Source organism: Brienomyrus brachyistius, chromosome 3, assembly GCF_023856365.1.
Source record: "Brienomyrus brachyistius isolate T26 chromosome 3, BBRACH_0.4, whole genome shotgun sequence".
Lineage (NCBI taxonomy): Eukaryota > Metazoa > Chordata > Actinopteri > Osteoglossiformes > Mormyridae > Brienomyrus > Brienomyrus brachyistius.
The window spans coordinates 21,665,968-21,678,006 of record NC_064535.1 but is presented as its reverse complement, the minus strand read 5'-3'; the positions used below and the strand labels follow the sequence as shown (position 1 = coordinate 21,678,006).

Below are 12,039 nucleotides of genomic sequence, written 5' to 3'. Positions count from 1 at the left end.
AATTTTAAAGTTATTATTATTATATTAAAGTTCTAATTAAAAATCTTCCATTGAAAATCTTGAAAATTGTAACATAGCACAAAAACTTATATACTTATATATATATAGAATATATAGAAATATAGAAATAATATATAGAAAAGCCGAAAAGACTGAAACAGAGAAGCTGGGTAGAGGCAGACGGGTCTGTAAATTATATGGTTCTTTCCTGTTTGTGTTACATAAGCTGATGGTTCAGGTTTTACCGCTCAGCTGCTGTAGCTGTGAAGTGCTCAAACGAACAGGTTTGTCTGCAGATGTGTGTCCACATACGAGTTTGTATAAACGTCAGCATGTGTGTGATATGTGTATGTATACATGTCTGGGGGTGTGTGGGGGATGGACTTTGGGGGGGGTGTTTGACACCCCGTCTTGTACAAGCCCCCAAATCACCGTCCTCCGGAAGTTACATTTTAGCTGAGGAGCCAAATAAACAGGAGGGTAAAAAGAAAAAACCCCAAACCCCTGAAACCGCCCCAGGAGAACCGGGGAGTCCCGGGTCTCACCTTGACGATTTCGGGCTGAACGGAACCACTGTATCGCAGTGTGAAGGTCAGCAGCTGGTAGCAGAGCTCACACCTGAGTGGGAAACGCCGGGAAACAGCAAGAAACTGGGAGCGAATCAAAAGCGCAGCAGCATCAGCTAACCTTAACCCTGCATCGCACCTCCAGGGTTGCGGGTTCGAATCCTGAGTCTCTGTCTGAATGAGTCTGCATGTCCTTCCCACGTCACCCGCCCCCCCCCCCCCTTTCCTCGTACCAGATAGGTGGTTAGAAGACAGAAGGACAGATATTCAAAAAAATCTAAACAAAGCAGTATAGTTAATGTTTTTAGCATTAAAAAGTAATGTTTATTTTTATGAACACTACCACTCCTTTCCAGATGAGGTCTCTCTTCTACAATGACAGGTGACCATGTGGCACCTGTATCGGCTTCTGGGATCTGTCTCTAGGGTACAATGAGCTGCCGAACACGGTGGGCTCCGGCCTGCTAGAGTCACGGGGGGTCAAAGGTCACCGAGGGCTGTGGCTGACCTGGCCTGGGCTGGACGTTGGTCGTCGCTGCTCATGGCCGCAGACAGCAGCACCGCAGCTATGGCTTCCCTCATGCTCTCCAGGGGCTGGAGGTACGTGTCAGGGCCCAGCTGTTCCAGGAAGAACGTGTGGAGCTGAGAAGCAGGAGATGGAAGGAGAGTCTCACACTGCATGTAATGCAGGGTGTATTTTTCAGGGTATTCCAGAGTACAGCACAGGCAAATGCACTTTCTGTGAGTCTCCAAGGCAACAGAGGCAAAGTGTTCCTGACTGGGAAGAAAAAAACTGAGTACTATGAATATTTTAACAGTTTTATTAATGCTTTGTTTTACAAAGTGAATTATTCGACCACAAAGCCGACACTATTCAGTCGCAAGCACTTCTGGAAAACACTTTTTCTAAATGGTGAAAAGTGTCCTTGGTTGTCATCATTAATAAAACTAAATTTTCAGGTTTTTTTTTGGAGGCTAATTAACATTTCAACTGTTAAAATGTATCGTTCCATCCATCTTTCAAGATTTTATCCTAGTCAGGCTTGGGGTCGGGGGAGGGGAGCGGGAACCAGTTAGATTACAGTTAGAAAAACTGCATGAGTCCCTGGAGGAAACTCCATGCAAACTCTATGTATCTCTCCTGTTTGTACCAATATGCTACAAAATAGCAACAAAATGCTATCCACTGTACCACCCCGTTTTGTTATTTGCCTGTCATTTTAAAACATACCACAAGGTGACACTGTGTAGCACTATTACATTTCTAGGGGCTTTAGACTACAGAAACCATCTCCAGTCTAAATAACTCCTCACTGAACTTTTATTCAGCAGATTCAAAGCATAATAACAAATGACGATGCTAAATTGAAACTGTAATTTTTGCATATGCCTGCATTAATTAAGTCATATTTTAGAAGCACGATGCTGATTTTGTTTCAGGGAGGATATTCAACATTTTTTCCTGGCTACACCCTGCCTTGCACCAGTCTCTCCAAACCCTAAAATTAGTTTAATTGTGGCAGGATTGTGATACAGAGTTTACAGCTTATGCTTTTGCCTGGCTTGTGTGCCAATGCCGCATTCTTACCAGCAGGGAGCAGATTCTGATATAAACACTGTCTGCGTTGGCCGAATGAGATGCTTTCTTTGTGCCAACATCCCTACTTCGCAGCATTGTTGCTCCGGGTCAAGATAAGGTCAGTTTCTCTCAGAAACAGAGAGACATTATGGGACTTTTCTGTACGCACCGGAGGCGACTGGCTGTCACTCTGGTCACGGGATCTGTAACGGGCAGCAGCTCGGCCCTTGCCCATGTCTTTTAATTACCTTCCCACTATCCAACTTTTCCACTTCAAACTTAAAGGGCTGTACTTTTGCGAAGCCTGTTCGCTGCTCTGGCGTCTGAGACCGGCCGCCAATCCTGTGATTCTTGCCGTATGGTCTAAGAGGAAGGCGACCGCAGAGACGCGGGTTCTGACAACTGAATACGGCGCATACCGGAGTTTAAGCAATTGGAACTTAAATCTATAAAACCAAAGGCGGTCTGGCGTTTCTCCCACAGCCTTTCAGCTTGGTCTGCAAAACAATATCCAGCAAAGCTGCTTGGCCCCTTTTTGGGATGTGGTAGAACATTCTCCTTCACCACTGGCAGGTAAGGATCCAAATTTTCCCATAGCAGATGCTTTTATCTATTGGGGGCCCAACGGAGAAATCATTCTGGAATTTAAACCAGTAGCCTTCCAAACACAGGCACAGCGTCCCAACCCACTGAACCGCACACTCCCTCTATTGGAAATGGAAGTATATGATCCATCCATTCATTTTCCAAACCGCTTATCCTACTGGGTTGCTGGGGGTCCGGAGCCTATCCCAGAAGCAATGGGCACGAGGCAGGGAACAACCCAGGATGGGGGGCCAGCCCATCGCAGGGCACACTCACACACCATTCACTCTCACATGCACTCCTATGGGCAATTTAGCAACTCCAATTAGCCTCAGCATGTTTTTGGACTGTGGGGGGAAACCGGAGTACCTGGAGGAAACCCCACGATGACATGGGGAGAACATGCAAACTCCGCACACATGTGACCCAGGTGGAGACTCGAACCCGGGTCCCAGAGGTGTGAGGCAACAGTGCTAATCACTGCATCACCATGCTGCCCCCAGTGCTAACCATTGTACCACCATGCCCCCCCGGAAATATATGAAATTTATCATCATAGTACAAATGAAAAATGTATAAAAAGGATTCCATCCGATCATGTTCTGGAACTCTCTACCACCCCCGGCTCCTGTGTTGAGCACAGTGCCGCTCCTTCCCATTTGCTTGACCAGGCTGTTTACCTGGGCTGCCTGGCTGTAGGCCGAGATCCTGGGTCTGACCAGGCCGGTGGTGTGCAGGAAGGCTGCCAGGGGGGAGGCTGAGGTGACGAGCACGTAGACTGACACTGTGGCGAAGAACGCCCGACTCGCCGGAGGGGTGGGGCCTGACGCGGGCCTGTGGAGGAGATGGATTGGACTCAGTGTGTCAGGTGACGAGCTGGGAGCCAGTCACACAGGAGAAATCCACGCTACTGGGTCTACAAGCCAATCAGCACACGACGAAGTGCAGCATCAAATCTCTCATAATTCTCACTTTCACTGCAAGGTTTCATCTGTGGCATCAACAGGCATATAGAAAATTATGGGATACTCTGTACTTTAAAGCATTAAATCAAACTTGGTGATGATTTTCAACAATATCAAATATCTCGATGTATTAAATGAATAGAAACCCATTCACAAAGCGCTTGGTTGATTTCCACTGTGAATTAAAAAACATTTCTTGTCACATGTTAGCATGTACGTCACATGTTAGAGTTTAGGCTTAAGTTTCTTTCAGACTGACCAGCCGTCTGTAGCTGCAGGGTCCAAGTTTCCCAATGGGCTGTTCAAGGGTCCACAGGCAGAGGGAATTATGGGAATCGACAGCCCTGAAATGGTACATGACACAGCAGAAATAGACAGGAATTTCGCCCTGAAAGAACAAGATGCCAGACGGACTCTCACATCTGCAGGATTATGGGTAAAACCATTTTTATCCGATGTCACCATGCCAAAGCTGCACAAGGACCCATATCACACCCCATCACCCTGTGTCACACTGGAATTAGGAAGCCAAGCCCAGTGATGGAGTGGTCCTTCACCCTGGGGGTAATGGAAACATCATTCTCGTAAAGCACCTAAGTGACCTCTCCACCTCTGAGCTTCGGCACGAGTGAAACCTATAAAAATCAACATGCAGCTATTTTAATCACAAACATCTTTCACTTTTATGAATTTCCCCATGACTGACACTAATGCGAGAACCTGTAATTAATCCACTACATCTCAAAGTAACCGACACGACGAAAATAACACTAGAAATTGCCGGCTGCACCGGGATAGCAAGTGATCCCTGCTTTTCCAGATACGCCAGACCTCCCCCCCACAAAAGCTGCACTGTAAACCTCCGTCAGACTCACTGACTCGGCACAAAGGGCACGATTTAGTGAGGGGACACCATTTAAACGACGATCTCTGTGAACTGCACCCCAAGCAGCAGTATAAACATCGGGAAGGGAGGCCGGCCAAAGTGCAGGCAGTCCGTCATCCAATTATGAGACCTATTTCAGGCCCAAAGACAATGTTTTAGAATAAAGCATAATCGAATAATCTACAAAGACACAGCGTGTTCATTCATACGAAGAGTATTTAAGTAACATGAAACTGAGTGTACTTATTCAAAATATAAAATACTTATTAAAATACCTTACACTGTTGTTCATTTAGTCAAATGATTCCGTTTATTATTTAAGGTACAGGTAATCCTATATTAATGATCGTCTGCCCTTTAGAGTTTGTGGAAACGAACGTACAGGGAAAGCCTCATGGCCATCTTTGGTATTAACTTTAAAAAATGAGCATTTGACAGCCTTGTGCCGGGGATCTGCAAACGTTTTGTGAGTGGGGGGCGCAGCGAAGAGAAGGGAGAAGGGTACCTGACAGCAGACTGTGGGCTTGGAAGCGGCAGATGCCACCTGCACTCGAGAAAGCCTGAGAGAGGGTGGGGATCATGTTCACCTGCGGGAAAAAGCGGTGGCATTAGTGGCGGGTTTGGGGGCCGAAACGAGCCGGGGTTCTGAAATAGCAGCACGCTTCAGCTCAAACAATAAGTTCAAAGAGATCGATCGCGGAAAAGAGACAAAAATCAGCACCGTGCTGGTAAATTTTAGCGCTCGTTTCTAAACACGTCTGATATTTCCCGGGTATCGCTTTTGCGGGATTTGCCCCGCGTGAGCAGGGCGTATGCATTTGGAGGGACGGGAATGTTTTCTCTCTAATCAAAGTGGATACATCTGTAGCCCAGCTTCTAAAAATATGTGTTTTTTTTTCCCTGAAGAATGCAGCTGATCTAATTTCAACGGCGCGCCAGAAAGCAGCCAGACAAGTGGGCAGATCCCAAGCATTTAGCGGTTAGCGCTACACAATGTCCCCTGTCCCCAGAGCCAAATAATAATTGTTATTAATATGGACTTAGTTCCAAATGTAGGTACTCACCCGCTGATGAGCCTGAAGATGGTAAGAATTCATCTTTTTCAAGCAGCTCTTTTCTGACCCTCGAAGGCAAATCAGGACGGCCCAGGTATCGCTACCTGAGAGAGGGACAGCGGGAGAGTGGGACTGATGGTCCAAGATGTAAATTATACAAGCCTACTGGCAGTGTTTAGTCGTAAGACCAAAGGCTTTTTAAATGTTTATTATACATTTTAAACATAAATCACAGAGATTAAAAGTTACAAAAAATGGATGATATGAATAATGACGTTTTTTTTTATGACTGTAACTGCTAAGAGTCTGAAGATTAAATAGTGAACAGAATGTATGTGAATTGTACTGTAATCAGTAAGAGCAAATATTTTAACTGTCGCATGTGTTGGGGCAGAAGCCCTATAATTAAAGTCACTTTAAAGACTTTTTAAAGTAAAACTTCTGTGACAGATAATTGGAAGCAGGAACAGGGAAAAAACTCACAAACAAGACAAACTGAAAACCTAATTTAACAAGAAATTTCAAAAAAGTGCTTTTTCATGAAGAGGTCGAGGACGAAAGCGGAGGGAGTTTCTCTCTGGCCTCCACGCCCAGCCACAGAGGAGAAAACATCTGCTTGTGATTGTTCCAGAAACACCCAGGGAAGGAGAGCGGTGATTTTGGGCCTGCAGGGCCTCGTACTCAGCTGGACGCGGCCTCCTCCTTAGGTGGGCCGGCCGGAAGCATGGGTACGGGGGGGGGGGGGGGGCTGCCTACCTACCGTGCCAGTCAAATCACCCCCAGCCAGAGAGAGTTACAGCCCACGTGGAGGATTCCACGGCGGATTCTCTGACTTTGTCTCTGTTTTTGATGTTGCGAGGCTCTCAGGCCATCAGGTCCGCGACTGAAGATAAAAACCGTTTCCATTACACCCCCTCCACCAAATGACCTGAGCCGAGACCCTGCGTGTCTCGCCTGCTGATACTGGGCCTGATTGAGCCTCTTCTGAAGAGGGAAACATGTTATTTTTGTAGCTCAATAAAATATAGCTCACAGTAAGTGAGCAGACATCGCTGTTGTGGCCGAGCACCTTTGCTCGTTTAAGAATACGAGCATTTCAGACCTGGCTAAACAAAGACCCACAGTGCTATAAAAGGTTTTTTTTATGGGGGGGGGGGGCAGGCCACGTGAAGGTCATAAACACGTGACCAGTGTGCTCAACAGGTGATTGCTAGGGGTCTTTTGAAGTCGGGGGTGACCCTCCACCTCAAGTGTGGGGTGGGGGGCAGGGGGGGTGATGGGGGTTGTTGAGGACGACCACACAGCTGCAGCGACAGCACTGGGAGTGGGGTGGTTCAGGAGATCAAAAATCTAAGAGTATGTTTTATTTTTTACTATAAATGGCAACCCAACCTTGTGTTTTTAATCTCGACTGACTGAACAGCTCTGCAGGATGGGGAATAAACAGACATGCTTAATGTGCTTCCTCCTCTTCTTTCAGACTCCTTGTTGCTCTATCACCGGCCTGGTGGAATCGTTAAGAGTGCGCCTGTTTGCCTGGTGACCCTTCCCAAGACCCCCTCACCCCCTGTTTCCATGTGGACGGCGGGATGCAATGGCAGCTGTGAGTCCTGAGCTTTCATGCTACTCACGAAAAAGTTAAAATACGCCAGTGTGGCCACCTGCTCCAGGCACCAAATGAGACATGGAGCCACATGGAAAATGGCAAAGCATACATGGTGCAGTAATGCCGTTTATGCACTGCGGCCTCATACAGTGCAGTAATGTGGGACGGCGTTAGTGCACTGCGGCCTCAGTGCTCACACGGCGCAGTAATGAAGGGCGGCGTTAGTGCACTGCGGCCTCAGTGCTCACACGGCGCAGTAATGAAGGGCGGCGTTAGTGCACTGCGGCCTCAGTGCTCACAGGGCGCAGTAATGAAGGGCGGCGTTAGTGCACTGCGGCCTCAGTGCTCACAGGGCGCAGTAATGAAGGGCGGCGTTAGTGCACTGCGGCCTCAGTGCTCACAGGGCGCAGTAATGAAGGGCGGCGTTAGTGCACTGCGGCCTCAGTGCTCACAGGGCGCAGTAATGAAGGGCGGCGTTAGTGCACTGCGGCCTCAGTGCTCACAGGGCGCAGTAATGAAGGGCGGCGTTAGTGCACTGCGGCCTCAGTGCTCACAGGGCGCAGTAATGAAGGGCGGCGTTAGTGCACTGCGGCCTCAGTGCTCACACGCCGCAGTAATGAAGGGCGGCGTTAGTGCACTGCGGCCCTAGTATCTCCCTTGCCTGTGACCAACTGCAACCTTGAACTGGAATGGAAAATGAATGGATGGATGGATGGATATGGCATTACCTGGCCGGCCATCGTCCTGGCGCAGTGTGGCGCTGGTCTCTGCGTAGCGGGCCATGCTGACCATGTACCCGAGCCGCTGCAGGACTCGTTGGTAGAGCTGGACCTCGGTGTCGGCGGCTCGATGCTGGCCCATCAGCAGCACCACCCTGCCGGCCCATTCGGCCTGGTTCTGCTGGGCCACATCCTCCTGCAAGAGCGCAATGCTGTAATGTGACTTTGGCACGATGACAAACGTACTGACATTCCCATCCCCGCCCAACCTGCTGCCTAATGGAGGACGGCCATGAAGCACCAATCGTCCATCTCAATTCGGAGCCCGTCTCGTCTCTGAATGGCGATTTCTTAATGAAGGTAACTGCCATAATTTAACTTTGGACGTGACCCCCCCCCTCCTGCCCCCTGGCAGCCATTTTATCTCCCCGCCCCCCTCCCCCTACAGTGAAACTCGAAAACAAAATAATCCTACCTCAAATGGTCATAAATTGAGCGCATTACCAGGGAGACATAAACACTGGCCGTTCACGCTTCATGGGCCCTTCCGCGGCAGGGCGACACGATAATCGGCAAAAGCCCCGCAAACGGGGCCCCTGCGGGCTCAAACCTTAATGATGATTAACCCTGACAGAGCCTCAAAAGGAGCCCTGTCCGGCCGCAACTCGGAGCCGGGCAGGAAGGGGGGGGGGTCATTAAATCGGGTCTCACGCAGCCTTAGAAACAATCTCTCTAGGGGACCCGTCACGCAGAGCCTGTGCGGAGACGACAGGTCATGGCAGCGCTAATCCGGTTAGCGCTACGCGAAGGCCCTGGACGCTGGGTCACGAAACCTGACTCCCTCCCACTTCCCGTGTTCCCCTACCAAAAACAAACAACTCTAGCCCCCTCCCTATAACATCCCTAGATAAACATAGCTTCTCCCCCTGACGTATCATATCTGTACTGGACAGGAAAACCCTGTACTGCTCCTTAACACTGCAGTACTGTGGTACTGAAATGCCCCAATGTTAAAAACATCCACAGGCCATTTTGAAACTCAGTGCCCTTGATCACTGTTGTATATTTTGTTTTATTACTCATAGAGAGGAGTCACACAGCCCTGCGTAATAAAGCTGCATAGCCCTCCTCGCTCTGGTTTTCTCATTGACTTTGTATTGCAAAACACAGGCACATGTATATGCAGTAATGAGCTGATTCCCAGCTTCCCAACTGAAAGAGGGTGAGAGAGAGAGCGAGAGAGAGAGAGAGAGAGAGAGGTGGTGCCAGAATGAATCCTGCGAATAGTTTTTGCTGGAAAAGAAGTTAATAAAATAGCTGCTACCCAAACAAGCTGCTGTCTATGCCACTGTAAAAAACTCTGTGCTCAAATTCAACACCCCCCCCCCCCCCCAGTGCCAGTAAGTATTTCCATCTGGGAGACTCGGATGGCTGTAGTTCCAGAACAGTCCAGTTCTTCCTGGTTTTCAATCGCAAACATGTCATTCTGTTGTACATCTAATTTTTCCTTGGAAAATTCCAGATGAAAGCAGGCCGGCTTTTGCATTACGCTGTTAAGGAAGGATTCTGGCGTTCAGTCCAGTGTTCTGCTTAAAGCAAACCAGATGTGATCAAGTAGAGTCAAATACAGAATGAAAAGAACAACAGGTACTGAACCTACCATGTTATTGGATGGGACTGATATTAAAAAGATAATACATTTAGTAGTTAAATCAATTTTGAAAATATAATGTGTTACTAAGGTTACCGTTGTCAGTTCCATATTACTATTTAATCCTAGTGGTCGGTTCTGTTTCAGACTGACGCCAGAACAAAATGTCCTCCTCTCGGGGAGCATCGGGTGTGATGGGGGGCACACCTTTTCCGGAGAGGGTGGAAAATTTAAGACTTCCTGTCCTGGCTGGAGCTACGGGGGGGGGGGGTAGGGAGGCAGCGGCAGAGGAGGAGGGGATTGATGGGCACGTGGCCCAGAGCCGCAGACACCGTGACAACAATCAAGTTAGCAGCTTACATAGTTGGAACCACGCAACTGATTTTGGGAAATGCCCCCCCCTGTGAGGGCAGAGCCATGGAGGTGGGGGGGTTGCATTCATCCTTCAGGGAGGGGTAGGATTCGTAGCTTAAAAGGAACCCTGAGGAATATGTTCTTCATACAACTACGCACACTGGACTGGGCCCAGCTATTTTTAAATTCACTTCCATAAAATCACTGGCTATTACTATTGTGATTTTCTAAGCAGGAACAGACACACAATGCCTGCAGGAGAGGCAGTACAGTCTCATGACCCGTCATCTTTTGATGGTGACCATCTGCTGTGCTACTGAACACCACATTGACTTTGTTATAAATAAGACTACTATCTTTAACATCCCCCACCCCCCAGCACCAGAAGTGATCTTGTCTGTGGCCTTCCCAGGATAGGCAGATGTCTCCGGAATAGAGAGGAATCCTACTCCCTACCAGCCCACCCACTGTCCCCAGCAGGCAGACCACCGGGAAGGTTCTGGAAAACAGCGTTTCGGTGAACCTTATAAAAGTGTCTGAGCGATGGCCTCAGGCACGCGGCGACTCCGTGGCAGAATTCTGACCATGTGATGGGGGGGGGGGCGCTCTTAGCAATAGCCTGTAGGAGCGGTACGGCCTGCTGGCAGCACTATCCATGCTGACCGGCCTCAGAGAGGCGACTCAGCAGCCTAGACGAGCAGCACGACCCGTGGAGACTCCAGTGTGGCAGGGACATCACCAATCAATAGGACGTTTCAGGAACGTTCCTGAAACGTTTCTGATTGCTTAACAGCCCTCACTGAAACCCTGTACTGCTTTCGACGTCTCTCTGCTCCTTGACACATTCACATAAATATAAGAAAAAGTGTCAAGTATCGAGGATCTATTTTTGCCCAGACATGTCACTCAGATAGACTATTTTAAACGCTAAACTAGTGTAAAAAAATTAGACCACTATTTTATAATTTGCAGTCCCTCTTCTGTTCTACATGATTATATTTAATAACCCACAAAGACTGAGATGGGCCACCATGCTGGTCTCACCAGGTTGGGGGTTTGGGTCTGTGTGTGTGGAGTTTCACGCAATCCCGTCTAGGTCGTACCCCAGTCTTACGCCCTGCAATGGACCTGCATCCCGCCCAGGTTGTACCCCAGCCTTGTGCCCTGCAATGGACCTGCATCCCGCCCAGGTCGTACCCCAGCCTTACGCCTTGCAATGGACCTGCATCCCGCCCAGGTCGTACCCCAGCCTTACGCCTTGCAATGGACCTGCATCCCGCCCAGGTCGTACCCCAGCCTTACGCCCTGCAATGGACCTGCATCCCGCCCAGGTCGTACCCCAGCCTTGTGCCCTGCAATGGACCAGCATCCCGCCCAGGTCGTACCCCAGCCTTGTGCCCTGCAATGGACCAGCATCCCGCCCAGGTCGTACCCCAGCCTTGTGCCCTGCGCTGCCTGGGATAGAGTCCAGACCCCCTGTGACTCTGATCGGAATACATGGGCAAGAAGATGTTTGGCTGGAAGAGATACAGAGGTGGGACATGTCACGGACGCTTCCGGATACAGTGGACACCTCAACCTTTTCACATCCCGGGCTTCACGGGCACATGAGTCAGTCCTGAAATATTTGATTCACAACTCTAGTCACTTGAAGCGGCGAACGTGGGAGAATGAAGCCGGAGGTGTGGCGAAAGAGAGGCCGATTGTTCCGGAATGACTTGGAGAGGATCTCGGCTCCAGGGTTTTGTGGCCATTCACAACGGGGCTGAAAAGGCCCCCAGGCGCCGAATGCTTGTTCATGCAGAGCTGCGTCTTTGCTTGGTAACTGGTGAAAGACTTGGCACCGCATCTTCTCCATCTCAGATGGGATGGTGGTGCAAGCAAAACAAACAAAAAAAAAGCCAGACGCAGGACAAACATAGGCGCTGTCAACGTAGCCAGGCCCGTATCAGCATCTAATCGGTAGGAAGTGCTAAAATTACTTAGCGTAAAAATATCTGAATCCATCTTCAAACAGCTGCATATTTTCATACCCCATAAACCTACACCCTCTTAACCAAATCATTTTCCAGG

The 12,039-nt window shown here is 49.0% G+C and overlaps 1 protein-coding gene across 4 annotated transcripts in view; it reads right to left on the bottom strand.

Annotated features, from left to right (window-relative positions):
• The window catches only part of cped1 (cadherin-like and PC-esterase domain containing 1), a 45,293-nt gene that overhangs the window by 27,348 nt on the left and 5,906 nt on the right, over positions 1-12,039 (bottom strand). For all 4 annotated transcript variants that reach the window (XM_049007414.1, XM_049007413.1, XM_049007415.1 and 1 more), the window contains 7 exons: positions 7,971-8,157; positions 5,646-5,740; positions 5,087-5,168; positions 3,955-4,039; positions 3,411-3,564; positions 1,075-1,208; positions 546-618 (listed from right to left, as the gene is read on the bottom strand). In XM_049007414.1, coding sequence (XP_048863371.1) covers positions 546-618; positions 1,075-1,208; positions 3,411-3,564; positions 3,955-4,039; positions 5,087-5,168; positions 5,646-5,740; positions 7,971-8,157 — 810 coding nt within the window. The remainder of the gene's footprint in view (positions 1-545; positions 619-1,074; positions 1,209-3,410; positions 3,565-3,954; positions 4,040-5,086; positions 5,169-5,645; positions 5,741-7,970; positions 8,158-12,039) is intronic.